An 18,799-nucleotide genomic window follows, 5' to 3' on the forward strand; every position below is an offset into this window, starting at 1 on the left:
ATGACCAGAAAGGACGCTTGACCCTAGGGAAGGGGGGTGGTAGTTCACGAAGTTTCTAGTGTTTGCTAATAACCTATGCTTTCTTTTCCGCCAAAGAATCTCAGATGACATTGCTGTTAAATAAGAGAGCAGAGGGCAGCAAGGACATTGAGGGAAAAGAGAGCCATGGGATGATCACACAGGGACAGCGAGGCTGAACTGAACTGACTTGCTCAGAGAGAGAGAGGGGAGGAAAGCATCAGCTATTTCTCCATGGTGACGGCCTATTTTGTATAGAGACAAGTGTGCCTTACCATCTAAACCAGAATGGAAGCAAACACATTTTGTTGTAACCCTTGTACACTAGTGTTGTTTTTAATAAGGGTTACTGACATGTTTTGAGAAAAGTCATTTTCTCATCTTAGCTCTGCTGTCTCAGCAAGTACCAAGTACCATGGAGGCACGTAGGTACCATAGAGAACTATACCAGCAATTCACCTTTCAATCATGCATATCACTAGAGAAACGGCCATTGCTTTCACTCACTTCCTTATCTTTAGATAACATTATGGATTTGCAAACTGACACTAAATCTGGTTTATCATTAACACTAAGTGTGGATAAAGTTACTAAATAAGCTTGTGTGCTCATGGTTCCATGGCCAAGAAAAGTACACAGTTAAATTTAGACTCTTGATTTAGATACTATAGGCATTTTTGATGTCTATAAAGCTAGAATGTAATATGATATGCCATGTAAACATATTTCAGGTTAAATGACACACATCATTTACATAATCATCAATCAAACATAAGCATCTCATCTGAATGAAAACACCGCTCTGTGCTTTGAGCTTAAAGTCAACAGTACTGTTGGCCTTTTCATGGTAGGGATTAAAAAGATCCAATGTCAAGATTTATATGTCAGCTGACCTGATGATGTTTCTCTAGCCTGTGGTGCTTCTCTAGTTTAGGAAGCTCTGTCTGCTCATAGCATCTGAGGGACTCCATAAAGGGCAAACTCTGAAGACACAACTAATTCATGGAAGAGAGCTGCCAGTCCACTCAGACACCTTCCAAGCTCCTTTACATTATTCTCTATTTTTAATATGTATTTTTTCCTCTTATTGAAAATTTTTTTTTCTCTCACACAATATATTTAGTACATATTTTAAAAGCATATAAAACACCATCTTTGAAAGCATGTGGCTAGAGTCTGGTGAACCATGGAGAACACTCACTGTTGTCACAAAGGTTCTGCCACCAAGATACTGTGACTGAAAACTGTTCAGATAAGAGTGGGAAAGGAAAGGAAGATGGACACACTGTGAAAGCTGCTGTTCAAAATACATGTTGCAGGTTTAAAGGAAACCGCTATTCTCCAGAAGGCAACAATCTTGCTGTTGTGTTGGCTGATGTGTTGTGTTGACAGAAGAGCTTACTTTGCAGAGTCAGGCTCATGCTGCGCTCCACCACCCCGGCCTCATTGGCAGCTACACAGGTATAGTCACCAGCATCTTCATTCTACGGAAATAAGTGCGCTTGTGAGAACAGGGGTCAGTCAGCAAGGCACATCACATTTCAATATGATCGTTCATTTGGAATTTAAGTTTTGGGGAAGCATTTTACTGAAAATAGCATACCCCACCCATGTTTACCTCATAGCTAGGTTAAAAAAAATGAGAGCAAGAGGAGAAATGAGGGAAAAAGAAATTCCAAAATTAAAATATTTCATAGAACATCGAGTCGCAGGAAATCACAGTAAAAATGACATTACTCCATAACGTTTACTTTTAAACATTGGCTGCTGTTGATTGATACTTCAGATTTGAGATTGTTTTTTTCTAGTTTTAATCAATGTCATATTATCTCCACTTCTTCATGGCTGCCTCTTCCTTCTATACAATTGATGTTTTTCAAACTTTCAAGACTTCTCTGAAGACTGTGAGAGAACCTCTTAAAAACTATGAAAGAAAAATGTAAATGGTATGATCATGGCCATCTCAGAGTCCATTAAACTACCCAGAAGAAACCAATACTGAGTCCTTTCTAATTGGAGTTTTTGAAAATGTATCAAGCTGGGTTCATAGGGCATTTGAAATTAAGGAAAGTGAAGAATAAATTTAGTTGTAATAACACATTATAGTCTTTCATAAATTTATACATATATAATACAGAAAACACATACTGCTTGAATTTTACTTACTTACAATACCATATATGGGCTTAGCTTGCAGTTTTAATATTCAATACACATGGAACCTTCTAGTAGGCAGCTGGAAATGGAACTTGGCAGACCCTAGGCTGATACCACATGTTTAGGACTATGGAGTTGTATAATTAAAAGACCTGACCTTGTACATTAATAAGGGTATTCAAAGAAGTCTTGAAAGTTTGAGAATTATTAATTGTTATATAGAAGGAAGAGGCAGCCATGAAGAAGTGGAGACAATATGACATTGATTATAACTAGAAAAAATTCTCAAAACTGAAGTATCAATCAACAACAGCCAATGTTTAAAAATAAAGAAAATAAAGCCCAAGAAAGTCCCACTGGGTTAGGTAATGATGTATTTTAATTGTTTTCAATTAATTAAGTGTGAAAGCACACAAGAGCCGGGCACTCCCAGCACTCGGGAGGCAGAGACAGGCGGATTTCTGAGTTCGAGGCCAGCCTGGTCTACAGAGTGAGTTCCAGGACAGCCAGGGCTACACAGAGAAACCCTGTCTCGAAAAACCAAAAAAAAAAAAGAAAGAAAGAAAGCACACAAGAGAGCTCGCCAAGTGTGAGTTAAGAAACCAGCGTAGGGAAGAAATGTTTAGGTGAGTCATGTCTTCATTTTCCTTTCCTGAATACTGAAACATGATCAGAGCTTTACATATTTTTTTTTAGTTTTCTGGTGAAATCTAATGTATAGCTTACTTATAACCATGTTTATAACATTTTGATGTTCTGTTCTAACATAGATTTGAGAAGTTTATCTCCTAACAGTAAATAATAGATGAATGATTGGAAAAAAGCCCACAAACTTGTTTTATTGCCCATACTTATTTGTGAGAGTAACAGTATTAACTTACATTATTCTTTCATAGTTTCAAAAGACCTTAGTTGATGGATGAAGTAATGGTGTACATACATACAATGCCACACTACTCATCACAGTAAAGCATGGAATCCTGGTATCTGGGACAAGGCAGACAGAACTGGACACTGTTCTGATAAGTGACATATGCCAGGCACAGGAAAAGAAGTAGTGTGTGATTCCATCCCTAGGTGGGACGGACAAGGCTGAGAGTCAGATGTTGGTTACCAGAGACTCGGGCATGAGCAGGAGGAAGTGGTTGAAAACCCACAATGAGTGGGTACTGAGTTATGGTTAGTCAACGTGAAAGACTGTGGTATTTTATTGCATAGTAAGGTAAACTCAGATAAAATTAAAAAGCTAGAGAAATTATTTTGAAGATCTCTACCATAACATCTGATTAACATTTAATTTGGTTAAAGCATTACACAGTGGACATAGACTGAAACACATGCTATAATATTAATAGATATAATTTTTAGGTGCTATCTATCTATCTATCTTTATCAGTTAAACATACATTTAAATATTGCATTAAATTAAAAGGAGGAATAGGCTAGCTTTGATTTTATGATTTGCATAGGACTGGAGAAGAAACTTTTCTCATCTATGAATGGCACTGACACAGGGCACAGCCGGGTAGATGGTGTCAACAACTCCAGTGAGACTTACCACAGTGCCATAGATGGCCAAGGAACCATTACCCAGTTGTCGGATCCTGTGGCTAATCTCTATGTCAGCCCCCTTGCGGCTCCATTGGATGGTTGGAGCAGGGTCTCCTTTCACCTCACAGTTTAGGATTGCGTTCCCGCCGAGTGGTTCAATCCAGTTAGATGGGTAATCACCTTTGAAGACTGGGGGCTCTAGGAAATACCATAAGACAGGCAGGAAGGAAAAGCAGGTGCTGATACTTCCTGTATGACTTTTGACACGCGTAGACATATAACTTAGCAGTGAGGGAAAAGGCACTTTATAACATCATGGGCTTTCAAAGTCAGCACTCTTACTAATCCCCAGTAACGTTGACAACTTCAGTCCTTGTGTAGAGGTAATACACTTTGTGTCAAATGGCCTCTTTATTTACTTTTCCTTACCTTTAGTGTGTGTGTGTTTGTAGATAATGTGTGTGTGTGTGTGTAAGTGCTTGTGTGTGTTGTGCATGTGTGTATGTGTGTAAGTGCTTGTGTGTGTTGTACAATGTGTGTATTGTGAATATATGTGTCTGTAGGTGTTTGTGTGTGTGTGTTAGGCCCAAAGCTGATGCTATGTGTCTTCCTCAATCTACTCACCAATTTATTTATTGGTGGAAAGTCTCTTTTTGAACCTAGAACTCACCAACTCCAGCTAGTCTGGCTATCTAGCTTTCCCCAGGGTCTCTTGTCTGCCTCCTGAATGCTGAGCTTGTAGGTGGCTGCCACATCTGCTTAGGTTTTACATGAGTTTTGGGCATCCAAACTCACATTAACGACAAGCCCTCTATCCACAGAGCCATCTCTGCAGCCCCTGTTTACCTTTGAGCTGAAACTCGTGTTTTGTTTTTTCCTTATAAATCTATTCATGTTCGGACATTGGGATAACAAACTGCAGTCATGTTGTATTACTTCATAGTGAGGAAACAAAGTCTCATTATGAATAAATCACAAAGGGAAAATGGAACATGTTCACCTACCTTTCACATAAACAAATCCAATCGCTTTCACAAAGCCAACGCTGTTCTCCGCGGTGCACACGTAAGTGCCCGAGTCCTCCTTTGACACCTTTTCAATAACGAGTTCACTGTGTCCATTGATGCTGTCAAAGTGGGCTGAGGAAACAGATTAGGAAACAACACAGATGCCTCTCAGTGACCTAGGAAAATGTCACAGCAGTGTAATATTTTGCAGGTAAGATTTATGAGCGAGTCAGCAATTGAACCGTAACTGAACAAGAGGGCCCTTACCACAGAGCCACCCTTGTGCTATTTACTGTGTCTATAGACAACTCATTGGAAGAACCAAAAACAGCCCACGGAACAGGAAGAGAGAATGAAAACAAACGTCTCTCCACAGTATTTTAAAGTGCCCCTTTCATCTTGGCCTGTTGCTTAAATCAGCCTCATGATTGCTGAGTTTCAAAACCCTTTCATTCAGAAATATGGCATTTTCCATTCCATTTATCTCACCCCCAGTTTTCTTCCCAAACAATTTACATCAATGGTGGGAACACCTTTTTAGTTGTAATCCAACTGACTTGGCAGGCTGCAGGGAAATCATGAAAACATATCCCCAGTGGGTAATAACAACACAATGATCAAATCTCTAATAACTTAAAATTCCCAATAAATCATACAGGCTGAGGATGTAAATATTTACAAAGGCAGCTACAATATTTGAATAAGAGCATAACATGAGCATGCTAATTAATTACGAATCTAACTTAAACAGCTGCCACCTGATCATGTATGGCTTCTTTGTATGCATTGTCTCACTTATTTTTAAAGACCCCGTTAAACTATATTAGGTAGAAGATAGGCTTCAGAGTTTAAATGCCAGAAGTAGTTCTGTACCTTCAGAAAAGAGTTATGATTTAGATATTGCTTTTCTTTATAAAGCAATGGTATGTAAATATGAAGATAATACATTTGATGAATTTCAGTCATTCACAAAATTGATCACGACAGGAAAATCTCAAGCTATATCTGCTTCTCTAGCAGAGCATTTGGTAGAGGCAAGTCAGAGCTGTGAAGACAGGAGAGCCACTCATTACTCACAGTGCCTTTATTCTCATTATTGATGGCATCTTTGGTGATGAAACCAAGCATGTATATACGTATATACATATGCGTGTGTTAACAATGAAAAGAAAGCCATGAAATTTGAAAGAGAACAAGAAGGGATATAGGGGCGTGTTTGGAGGGAGGAAAGGGAGAAATGATGTATTACAGTCTTAAAGATCACACACACATGCACACGCACACAGAGGGAGAGAGACAGAGAGAGAGAGACAGAGAGAGAGACAGAGAGAGAGAGAGAGAGAGAGAGAGAGAGGTTTCATCCAGGGATGGATGCTCTTTGCTTAGGCACTACTTTAACATGATGCACAGTGGCTCAGTGGCTAGAAACTTGATGTGTCAACTGAGGTTCATTCAAGATGTGAGAAGCACTGTGTTCTGTAAGATGAATGAATCTGCAGGTCCCTAGCAGCAGCCTCTGAACCCACTGGTCAGCAATGCAGCGGTCCAGAGGCAAGTGTAGATGCCTAAGACACAATACTGTCTTCTTTCAGGGAGAGTGTTTTTCCTTGTTGTTGTTAATGTTTTATATATAACATAGAATTGATTGTTTTGTGATCTATTTCAAAAGAGTGAAGAGTAAGTTTGTCCTGGGGCAAAGCGCATTACTTTACAGAATTTAATTTTTGGCTCTATTTGCTTAATTTGGTGATCATACCTCCAATAGCAGAGACCGACCTCTAGCTCACCACGTAGTAGGAGATGACCTTGAACTCCTGATTCTCCTGCCTCCCTCTTTCAAGTAGGGGGAATGCATGTGTCTTCCCACTCCCAGCCATTTCACAGAATAGAAAGAGTCAACTCTGTACTTGTGACTCCTCAATGGCCTCCCAAGAGGACTAGAGACTGGGCCAGGCTGCTGAACGGAAGCATGCATTTATAGCTGAACAATTAACTCACCAACCTGGAATAATATTGTTGTTGAAGGTCCACGTTAGTTTGGGCAATGGGATGCCAATGGCTTTACAACTTAACCGTAGCTGTTCTCCTTTATTTAATGACAGGTCTCCAGGAAGTTCAGTAAAAGTGGGAAGAGTATGCACAGCCAGGGTCACAGTATGTGTATCTTCACCAGCAGCATTGTTAGCGACACATGTGTAGGTGCCAGAATCTTCCAGCTAGATCAACAAAGTTTTCCAAGTATCAATATATGACAACCTCCTACATAAAGTACACAAAATTTCAGCACCTGTCCTCACAAGGACCACTCTTTCCCAATGCCGATTTAAATTTCCATCTTTCAGCATAAACAATCACGTTAGACTTTGCATGTTATTTTAGTTTAATTATAAAAGGTAAGAGCTTAAGTGTGACCTCCACACCACATAGAACTAGAAGAGCTATTTCATAAGACCTTAGAAAACACCCCAGGGTTGGCTGCTCTGCAGTGTAGTAAAGGAACCAAGGGACCCAAAGGCTGTTGGCATCTTGACAACATAGTGGGCCTTTAGGGTAAAATGATCAAAGAACAAAACCATCAGAGGACACTGTGGGATGAAGGCTAATGCTTTCCTGGTGTGTCCCTTGCTGAGTCCAATGGCTAACTTCATCTCTCGCTGGACTTGACCTACTGGGCAGTATTAAATTAAGTTGGAGGGTCTTCACTTGGGTGTCACTTTGGTAGCTTCCCAGCTCACATTCTGGTTACTCCTTCTCCATTCTTTGTTGTGTTTTCCCCTTAACATCAATGTCTTCATGTTGACTCGTGAGGGACTCAGTCTTTGGTCCTCCTATAGTCTCTCTCTCTCTCTGGTCTTAGACCCTTGAGTATCTCATCTAGTACCACAGCTTTAAATGCCACTCACAGGCTGATGATGTCCAGTGTCTCAAATCCAGAACTTAGTTTAGACTTCTAGCAACATTGTCCTTGTTCCTACTTCTGTTTGGGTAACTAGTTGATATCCGAGGGCTGAAGCTATAACAGGAGAAGCCAGGGGGCTGACACTGCTCCTTCCCTTGCCTCTGCAGCCACGTGCATTTTCATTGATGGCTGTGCTATCCTTCCCACTGCTCAGACTTTCGGACTTGTAGACCTGGTGTGGTCTCCATTTTCCTCTGATTCCTTTTTTTAGTTATTCTCTTTCTTTGCTCTTACTACCTGCTGGTTTCTCAAACATACCTGGCTCATTCTCCCTTAAGTTCTTTGATGTTTCCCAGTGCCTAAATAAAGCAGAGTTGTTCAAAGAGAAGGTGCCTGATAAACATGGACTGAGTTGGCTGAATGTGTCCAGATGCTCGGAGGTTATGTATCTATTGACAATTGTTTTCCCCTAGTCTAAAATATTAAGAGCATTTTTTTTTACCTGAAGTGCCAAAAAACCTGGAAATATAAAATTTATTACCATTCAGAATAGAAACAATGTAAATTTGGTTGCATGCTTTTTTCAGTAGGAAAGCTTCACCGACATACCACTAACTGTCCCAGGATATGACAGCTTAGGTTAAAAGTCTGCTTTTTATTGAAATTAAATATTAAAACATCTAGTTCATATATAGTATTTGCAAAAAGAGTTTTACATATTCCTCATGTCTCCTGCCTGCTATGTATAAGATGCCTTATTGATAGGATCCTTTAAGTATATCTGTGACACTGTCTCACAGATTTTAAACTTATTTCCACAAGTCTCTCGAGGGTTAGGTGCATGGGGTGGGGTTGGGAGGGTGGGAACACCCTCTTGGAGACAGGGGAGGAGGAATGGGATGAGGAACAGTCAGAGGGCAGAATGGGAGGGGGATAACAACTGGACTGTAAAAAAAAGATTAAAGAAGAAGAACAACAACAAACTTATTTCCTCATTCATCTCCTAAGGCCTAGAAGAACAATTGCAGCCAAAGGCAGATTCCCTGAATATGAACACCCAGAAATTGAGCTGTTTCTGCTTGATCATCACTGTTCTACAGACCCCAAACAGGATGCTTGAAGGCATTAATCATCTCATTTGTGTAGCTCCACAGAGTTTCCATTTTAAGGCAATTATTAGACAGGGTTATTAAAAAACCTACATAGAGAAAGGCACTCTTTTGACATTTTTCTTCATCATACTTAAATTGGCAGGAATGTCTTCTGTCTTGCCATTCTGGCACATAGTTATAAGCACTGAGAACAGCATGACCACTTAGAATTTTTCCCGATACAAATTTCCATGAAAGTAAAATGATAACTTCAGGAGGAGGACACTTCTTGGTTTCAGCCCTTTTGTTAAATACACTTCTAATTCCCAGGATATAAAACGAAATGCAAGAGCGATTAATCTTACGTTGAATTTATAAGAGTATTTCCTTTCCGTCTTAGAGGAAATACTTCCGAGCTACATTGCCAAAATGAAGAAGGTGAATCAGCCAGTTGGCTCTACAGTGTCTGCTCGTGCCCATTAAACTTACCACAACATTTTCCAAGATGAGCTCTCCATATGGCTGGGCAGTGTATTTCCCTAACAAGTTGGCTATAAGAATACCATCTTTTTCCCAGTGAATTGCAGGCGTGGGGATTCCATCAGCAACGCACGGGAGAACAGCTTGGGAGTTCTCGTTGACAGTGAAGTGTATTTCTGTGCTTTGGATCCTAGGTGGTACTATGAAGAATTTAGACACAGTCACCCAGAAAATTGAGTTCATATTGAAAACCAACACATAAAAAATCCCTTCAAGGGCTTTTTGACATACTTTGTTAGGAGTATGGAAAAACAAACAAACAAACAAACAAACAAACAGAAAAACCAAAACAACCAAACAAATAAAACCCCAAACCCCAAACTATGAAGTAGTCTATCATATGAAAGCAACACATTCTTGTTCTCAAATATTTCTTACTAATTCTTTGAAAATTTCACATGTGTACAATGCATATTAATAGGATCCTCTTCTCTTCCCTTGTACAATGCCCCCCACAACCCCTCCAACAAATCTTCCTTCAGACCTCACGTCCTCCCCCCTGCTTTTATTGAAAATAGATTTTTTTCTGATATAATATATACTGACTATGGTTGCCCTCTCTCTATTCCTCCTAGGTCCTCCCCACCTTCCTTTTCATCTGGACCCACCCTCTTTCTGTCTCCCACTAGAAAACAAATAGGGATCTAAATGATAATAATAAAATAAAACAAGATAAAACTAACACATCAGGCTGGGCGTGGTGGTCTACAAAGTGAGTTCCAGGACAGCCAGGGCTATACAGAGAAACCCTGTTTCCAAAAACAACAAAAACCATAAATCAACCAAACAAAAAAGCCCCAGAAAACAAAACAAAACAAAAAAACCCCAAAAACAAACAAAATAAAACCCTAACACATCAAAATTGAGCAAAATAAAGAAACAGAAGGAAAAGAGCCCAAGAGAGTCAGAGACCCACTCCTTCCCACCCTCAGGAATCCCATAGCAACACTAGACTGAAGGCCATACTCTATATGCAGAGTCCTGATGTACACAAGTGCATGCCCTGTGCATGCTGCCTGTCTCTGTAAGTTCTTATGAGGTTTGATCATGTTGATTTAGAGGTCCTTGTTTTTATGGTGACATCCATCTCTTCTGGCTCCTACACTAACCTATCTATCTATCTATCTATCTATCTATCTATCTATCTATCTATCTATCTATCTATCTTCTATCTAATCTAAAATTATTCTCATTATATTTATTTATTTAGAGACAGAGTTTCTCAGTGTAGCCTTGGCTGCCCTGGAACTTGTTCTATAGACCAGGCTGACCTCGAATTCACAGAGATCCGCCTGCTTCTGCCTTCCAAGTGCTGGGATTAAAGCATGTGCCACTGCTGCCTGGATTACATATTGCTTTCTAACTCACTGAGTTCAAGACTCCTGCCCACAGGTATTCACCTCTGTGAGGGTGTGAGGACATTCACTGGGACAAGCCACCAGTGGCCACCCACCAAAACAAACAAACAAACAAACAAACAACCCTCTTTTTTTTAGCAGTTAGCAGCTGCCAATAGCTTCTAATCTTGGGTAGGGCTTAGCAGTCCTTTTCTCAAGCATGCTTGCATTTTTACCTGGCTCTATCTTTGGAGATCATCCACGATTTTACCTTTTCGTTGGGGATTATGCACAGTAACTTTCAATCACATTCATCCTCCTTCTCTAACTCATTAGACCCTCCCTTACCTGTTCAGCCATCCAACTTTATGTTCATTTCCTTAAGTAATAAAATAAAGCAAAACTAAGAACGATAACAGCAATGCAAAAAACAAGTCCATGGAGTCCAGTTTGAACTGGCTGACCACTTCTGGGTGTGCGGCCTGCCCTGGTAGGGTCCACGGGCACACACCTCTTTTATATGTTGTTGTTTTGTAGCATCTTGTAGCATATGATGGTCTCCAACTCACTAGTCAAGGATTTGAACTCCTGATTCTCTTGCCTAGCCTCTCAAGAGTTCAGATTCCATGCCAGTGCTAACTACCATACCTTGCTCATAGTAGATTTCTTTTAGTTCTCTATTTGTTTGGAATAAAAAAATATTAAGGCAATGAATTTATGAGTCATACATGGCACTTTTAATATTTAGCCCTCATTTTAGAAATAGTTTATAAATAATCTGAAAATAAACCATGTATCAGACCTATCTGTTAGCTAGAAGAAGGTTATTTTTTTCCCTATGACTGGGGTTTTGGCTTTTATGGTTCAAGTGGTGGTAGTGGGGGGCAACAAGGGGGGCAGGCAGAGACTGGGATATAAAGCAAATAAATAAATCAATAAGTTAATGAACAATGTCTGCCTTTATTGCATATCTAGGTGCACAGGTATTGAGGCTTTGAAAAGAACAATCTTTTGCTTCAAGGTAAAGGCTAAATGCACAACCATTAGTTCAATAGATTAATTAAAAGCAAGAAATCTATTGGATAAATAATATATTCAAGTTAAAAATAATGAGTGAAGATTCTAACTTGAGTATATTATTTATTTAATTAAAAAGAATTCCATTCGAAATAATCATTTTTGCTATGTAATTGAGGCAGAGTCGGATATACTTAAAAAATCAAAATTTTACAAAATTTCAATAAACTTATTAAAATAAAATATACCCCTAAACATAGAAGTTGGAAAAGTTTAATTTGCTTTAGTTTAGTCCTACCAGTGACATTAATATTCTATCATTAGTTTTGAAATAGACAATAAAACTGTTTTAATCTTTTTTTAAAAAGATTTAATTTACTATATGTAAGTACACTGTAGCTGTCTTCAAACACTCCAGAAGAGAGCATCAGATCTCATTACAGATGGTTGTTGGCCAACATGTGGTTGCTGGGATTTGAACTCGGGACCTTCGGAAGAGCAGTCAGTGCTCTTAACCGCTGAGCCATCTCTCCAGCCCCAAACGGTTTTAATTTTGACAATTATTTTAGAAATATATTTAAAGATGCTCTTTATGTGTACGTGTGTTTTTATTGCATGTACATGTTTTTATTGCATGTACATCACATTTGTGCCAAGAGCCCATGGAAGCCAGAGGCATTGGGTCTCCTGGAACTGGAGTCAGAGACTGTTGAGAGCCCCCAAGTGGGTACTGAGAATTGAAAAAAGGTCTTCTAGTTAAAGTGGCCAGTGCTTTTAACAGCTGAGCCATCTCTCCAGCTCATTAATGTTGATTTTCAGATATTTTGTTATATCAATTACAATGAAAAATATGTTGTACTACTTTAAAATAATTAATCTTTAATAATGAATCATTATTTCTCCTAAGGTTCAAACTGCATGTGTCATTTAGGTCAACTGGTGGTTACTTTTAAGCCAAAATGACTTGAAGCTTCAAGAAGTGAAACAGAAGAGCCACAGAACTTGTATGGTCACCACACAACCCTGACAATCCCCAACAATCACAATAAGAAGGGGATGTTAGCCATGCACTGATTTTCCTGGAAATCCTGATGTCACCTCTCACACAGATGTGTGTAGACACCAACAAACACAACGTACTGAACATGGACTTGAAACTCAAGCACACATTTTTCTTCACACAGAATTTGACTTTGATTCCCACCACATTTTTTCTTGGCAACTTTTCTCATTGCCACAGTGATACAACAGATGGAAATAAATCGTGGTAAACAACCTACCATGGACGGTGAGTGTGCTGCTGACGCTGCTTGATCCGGCCATGTTAGCAGCCATGCATGTGTACTGACCAGCATCATCAGGCTGAGCAAATGCTATCTGCAGAGCCCCTGAATTCAGGATGCGCTGGCGGATGGATTCGGTAAGTGCATGCCCATCTTTATGCCAGGTAATGTCAGGTGGTGGAGAGCCCTCTGTCTCACACAGTAGAGAGACAGGTTTATCCATTGTAACAACATACTCCTTTTGATGAGAACTAATGACTGGAGGAACTGAAAGACAGAAGACTCACACTGAGTGTACAAATTCCTCCTATGGTCTTCCAATAGAAGACTTGAGACTTCTATTCTGTAGATTGGTTTTGCTTGGAACATTTAAATTCATGAGTTTAATAAATAACAAGTGTAAGCAACAGTCAATTTTAAACAAGATAAGCATCCATTCATGAGGTATTGGAAGAGTCCCATCCAGGAGAGTCTTTCAGAAAGTCACGAGGGTCTACAGAGGTATTGTAATATACACAAACTTTATGATTCACTTTGGGCACTTCTAAAATGGACTCTATCAAGCTTTGTGAAATACTTCACTGCTCAAAGATACATCTGATCCCTGTATTCTCTAGAGAGCTTGTCGTGATGTCTCAGCAGAGTGCAATATTTACAAATGAATACACAGACAAATGGATTGCAGAATATAGCTATATACACAAATTCTTCCCATTTCAGAAACCTGCTAAGGGTTTCCCTTCCAAGAATTTACAGCAACCACTCACTGCTTAGGTATTGCTCTGGATTTTTTGCCAAGACCCAGATCATCCACCATAGAAATTTTAATTCATAAGTATTTATAGTGACTGGCATTAAGAGGTTGAGTGTGTGCTCCCCACCACAAACTATATCTGCAAGGGGATAGCCTATCTACAATCTCTCAAGCCTCTGGTGTCTACAGTTATCTGTTTATGCAATGTTCAGATACTATCCAATATTTAGTGTGTGTCTTTGTCTCTTCATTGTTTAACCTTTTTAACAATCTAGTGAAGAAAAATTCAAATCTGATGCTTTTTTTCTATGACCACAATGCTGCCGAAATTAATAATTTTGACTTCTAATATTTTCTGACTACAGTGCATTCAAAACTACTCTCTTCTTAAATATTATTCTCCTCCAGCCCCCATTCTGCTGCATCCCCAGTATATTCCCCTTTGTCAGAGTTCAAAGCAATGGCTGGCCCAGGATTTGTCCTTGGATTTCTTCTCTGTCTATGTTCTTTCCTTAGGAAATCGCATCTAGTTTCTGGATTTAGTACAGAGTGCAGATGATCTTCCATCCTACACTATACACTTATCATGAATGTTAATACACAGTCAATGTTCTACCTGACACTAGCATCATGGATTTTAAAAGTTTCCTGCATTCAACATGACTATGCAGAAACCATGGCTTCCTATCCCTAGTGCCAGGAGTTATCCTGGCATCCAGCAGTGGAATAGGGTATGGATTCAGCAATTGAAGGGCCAAAAGTGGCTTACTTTGGGCAACTTAACTCTTTATTTAACTCTTGGCTATTTTGTGCCCCAAATCTCCTAGCTTCTGGCAATTAACTCCAGCTGGTAGCATCAGGGCATCAAGGAAAAAAAAGCTTATGGGACTCAGTGGTTAAGAGCACTGACTGCTCTTCCAGAGGTCCTGAGTGGCTCACAACCATCTGAAATGCGATCCGATGCCCTCTTCTGGTGTGTCTGAAGAAAGACACAGTGTATTCACATAAAATGAATAAATAAATCTTTAAAAAGAAAAAGAAAGAAAATGCTTAGTTACTTGGGCCCTTTTCTTTCTGGCTCAAGAGCCCCTCCCTGGCCAGGTAGGCAAGAGGCTCAGAGTTCATTAACTCTTAGTAGCCAGAGAGAAAAGAAAAGAAAGAAAGGGAAAAATTAGCCTTCTCTCTCCTCTCTCTCTCTCTCTCTCTCTCTCTCTCTCTCATCAGGCCTGACCATATGTTTAATCAATTTCACAAGTGCACATGCATACTTACATACATATACACCTACCTACACATACCTACATACCTCACTTTTCTGTAGCTCATACCTTGACTTCTTCTCTCAGACCATGATAACTTGCCCAGACAAATCTAACCACTCTTCTAGGTCCACTCTTGCCTACCCCAAAGGTAATATCTACACAGTATCCAAAAGCATCTAGTCCAAACAGAACCATAGTCCTGGCTGCATCCTTCCTGCTGTGCTGAGAATGGAAGTTAATTCCACTACAGTGTATCTGGTCTTTAACAACAGCCCTGTCCTGGTCCATTCTCCTTCAGGCTTTTCTGTGCTCTTCTTGCTCACCACTGCCTAGTCACCAGTGTGGACAATATGGCAAGATGTCTTGTCCTTAATCATTGTTGATCTCTTACCTTATCCCTTACCCAAAGAGAAGCCCACTCTAACCATTGATCTAATAAACTGACTCAACATATCTTATTTCCACTATTCATCATTTCAGTTTCTGTTTTTCTGTTTGCTTTTTGCACATTTTGAAATTAAGATTTCAAATAGCAGGAATGTGAACTTTACTGTATTTGTTAATTCTCTATAGGAAATACCATAATTAATTCATTTAAGTTCAGTATCTTGAAACCTATTACCATTTTGCTTCATATCCTAGAAAGACATAGAAATTATATTATGAAACTGTCAGATTAACATGAAAAATTATTTTCCTCCTCCTTCTCTTTGTTTATCCCCCCTCACCCACACACTCCTGACTTTTTTGTAATTTTAAAGTTATCTTTTGTTGTCATTCCTTTGTGTGTGCATGCACAGCTCATGTGTGGAGGTCAGAGAACAACTTGTGTGAATGAATGAGTTCTCCCCTTCTATCATGCGTTCCCAGGCATCAAACTCAGGCCATCAGTCTTAGTGACAAGCATTTTAATTCAGTACTACCTCAACAAATTTGGGTTGTTTCTCTTGTTGAAAATTCTGTTAAAGGGACTGGATAAATGACCTTAGAGCTTAAGAGCACTTGCTGTTCTTGCAGAAGACCAGAATTCAGTTCTCAGCACCCACACTGGACTCCTCACAGATGCCTATAATTCAGCTCCATGGAATCTGACACACTTTTCTGGCTTCTGTGGGCATCAGCACTCATGTGCACATACCCACAGACACACAGACAGATAGACAAATAGATGGATAGACACACACACACACACACAAACACATGAATAAAAACAAAATAAATCTAAAACCCATCTTACTAAATGTGCTATCATGAATAAGAACAAGCACATTTGCTCCCTCTTCACAGTTGATAAATTGCAAGACCCTATGGATGTCTCAAGCTGATGATATTACAGAATTACGTACTCCCTATGTTTTCCCATACACATGCCTATGATGAAGTTTAGTTTATAATGGGTGCAGTAAGAGATTAATGATGCAAACACCAAATGTACTAAGATGAAGCAGGACTGTTGCTACACTGTATGGCTCTGGTCTTTTGCTATCCCATTCTTTCTTAAAATGTCACACTGTTCTTGCCGTTTTTCACTCACAGGAGTTATTGGTGCATATGGGAATTGACAATATTGCGACTTTTGCAGTTTGAGATTGTCTTGAGGTGAAAGACAGGCCACACGTGTTGACTCTTGGACAGGTGGTCTCATGCTGAGACTGAGAGTCAGTTTATGAAGCATGGCTATGCTGGTTAGAAACATTTCACATCGAAGGAAAGATTTCACTATATTCCTCAGAAAAACGAAAACTTGCAAAGTGAACCATAAAGATTTGTCTATTTTATCAAGTAGAGTTTCATAGAAGTTAAAATAGGACGAAGGTCCTTGTTCTCACACATGAAGTAAAAAGAACAACACATTCCGTCATCATCTGTAGATTTTTCTAGGGGAAAAAGTAAGATACTGTGATCTAAAATGAAGAGCGGATGCGGAGGACCACACTATTTACATACGAACAATTAGTACATATTGTTACAAGCATATCTGAAGACATAGAGGATGAATTACTCAAGTACCTTGTACATTCAGCTTGATCTTGCCCAAGGCTGTACCAGTTGGGTTCTGGGCCACACACATGTAAGTGCCTGCATCCCCTCGAACAGCTCTGGAGATCTGTAAGCTGCCACTAGGAAGAACGGCGAGGCTCTTGCCTATACCACAGTCATAAAAGTAGAGTGAGAGGAAATTTTATTTTCACTTTATAAGAAGGCACACAGACTTCTGGATTACAAAGCACTGCATATAGCGCAACAATCTTTATTGAAATCATGGTAGGTACCTGAGGTAATGACATTGATGCCTTCCTTTTGCCAAGTTATGAATGGAGTAGGTATTCCTGTTGCTTCACATGGTAGTAAGATTGGGTTGTTTAGAATGACATCCAGTTCACTTGGTTGGGGCTGAATGACTGGAGGCTCTGCAAAATCAGATCAACAGAAGAATAGCATTGCTTCTTATAAAGCAAAGCTGCCTGCTATGGTGATAAGTTTCTGTTGTGGATAGTCCTGGGGTTGTTTGTATTTTGATGCTAATTCTGCTCTCTTGGGAGGGGCTTCGAATGAATGAGTCAGTTACTCAGGTGACTTCTTGTGAACCATCCCCTAAAGAATAAAGGAGCCAATCACTGGGCAAGTAGGCAGGACTTCTGGTTGGATGGAGGACAAGAGGAAGCAGGAGAGAGTGAGGCCTTTTGGATGGGGATAATGTGAGGACAAGATGTAATTACTAGTGTCTCCGGTTTCAGTGGTGGATCGAGAATTTAGATTTAATAAGGCTTACAAGATTAGGATTCTAGTTGTTGCACCCAGTGATTGAGTTACCATTGTTTCTGAACTAAGTTTGTGTTGCATTTTCCTTCCCGTGGGGGTTTTGAAGCATGGGGGTAGCGTGGTAACGACCCACCAGTGGGAACTCAGAGAGCTAGATGGAGAGATTTTGGATCTCTGAGTCAGAGTCTCCATGAGATAAGAACAGGCTGGCTATTGCCGCGCCAGTGCATAGCCAGCAAAACCACTGGGGCTGAGAGTAGTCGGGTGTAGTGAGGGAACTTGCAGTTCTTTTTTAATATTTCCCACAAGTTTCAATGTGTCAAATCCACAACCCAAAACATCAATGAGTTGATTGTACAAGAGCAAAGTTATGACTGGTCTTATGTTTTTTACATCTTACTATATAGTAGCTGTAGTAGAAAATGCTGGTAGAAAAACTGATGTTGGAAGAGATCACAAAAACAAAAGAAGAAACATTTATTTAGGTTGTTCTGTATAGTTTGTAATCATGTGCAATTGTAGTCTATTGAATAACATCTTCCAGGTTTACATAACCCAAGACATTGCCATTGACTTGAAGTTTTGCATAGTACCATCTTTTAGAATAAAACATGACAATAAAAACACAATAAATAATTAGCACGCCCCCAAACCAGCCAACTTTTAGTGTGTGGTCCTGGAGAGCAAACCCCAGGTTTTGCACATGCTAGAGAAGAACTCCACCCATCAAGCCACCAGCAAGAGTTTAGTAAACAAAAAACCTTCCATACCTTGAACACGAAGGGTTACATGCCGGTGTGCTGAGCCCGCTGCATTGCGAGCAACACATGTATATCTTCCTGCGTGGTTTAATTGGGTAGCAGGTATCTCAATTGCTCCTAATGGGAAAAGAAAATATTTTGTTTTCTTCTTGTTTGTTTGCTTTTGTGACATGATCTTGCCACATAGCCCAGATTATTCTGAAACCTCATATGTAGCCCAAGGTGGTCTGGAACTCACAGTCCTCCTGTCTCTGTCTCCCAGATTAAAGTTTTACTAGAGGGTGTATCTCTGTTTTCCTAATTCAGTAAGTTACATGTTTCTCATGTTTCTTTTGATATTACCAAGAAACTAATTATTA

The 18,799-nt window shown here is 39.6% G+C and overlaps 1 protein-coding gene across 3 annotated transcripts in view; it reads right to left on the reverse strand.

The window, feature by feature from the left end:
* The window catches only part of Hmcn1 (hemicentin 1), a 435,732-nt gene that overhangs the window by 42,758 nt on the left and 374,175 nt on the right, over nt 1–18,799 (reverse strand). For all 3 annotated transcript variants that reach the window (XM_029475879.2, XM_021160385.3, XM_029475883.2), the window contains 9 exons: nt 18,450–18,557; nt 17,190–17,327; nt 16,927–17,061; nt 12,898–13,167; nt 9,213–9,403; nt 6,736–6,949; nt 4,731–4,865; nt 3,734–3,924; nt 1,421–1,502 (listed from right to left, as the gene is read on the reverse strand). In XM_029475879.2, coding sequence (XP_029331739.1) covers nt 1,421–1,502; nt 3,734–3,924; nt 4,731–4,865; nt 6,736–6,949; nt 9,213–9,403; nt 12,898–13,167; nt 16,927–17,061; nt 17,190–17,327; nt 18,450–18,557 — 1,464 coding nt within the window. The remainder of the gene's footprint in view (nt 1–1,420; nt 1,503–3,733; nt 3,925–4,730; nt 4,866–6,735; nt 6,950–9,212; nt 9,404–12,897; nt 13,168–16,926; nt 17,062–17,189; nt 17,328–18,449; nt 18,558–18,799) is intronic.

This window comes from Mus caroli, unplaced genomic scaffold (genome assembly GCF_978045245.1).
Source record: "Mus caroli unplaced genomic scaffold, Mus_caroli_1 scaffold_1, whole genome shotgun sequence".
In the NCBI taxonomy this organism is placed as follows: Eukaryota; Metazoa; Chordata; class Mammalia; order Rodentia; family Muridae; genus Mus; species Mus caroli.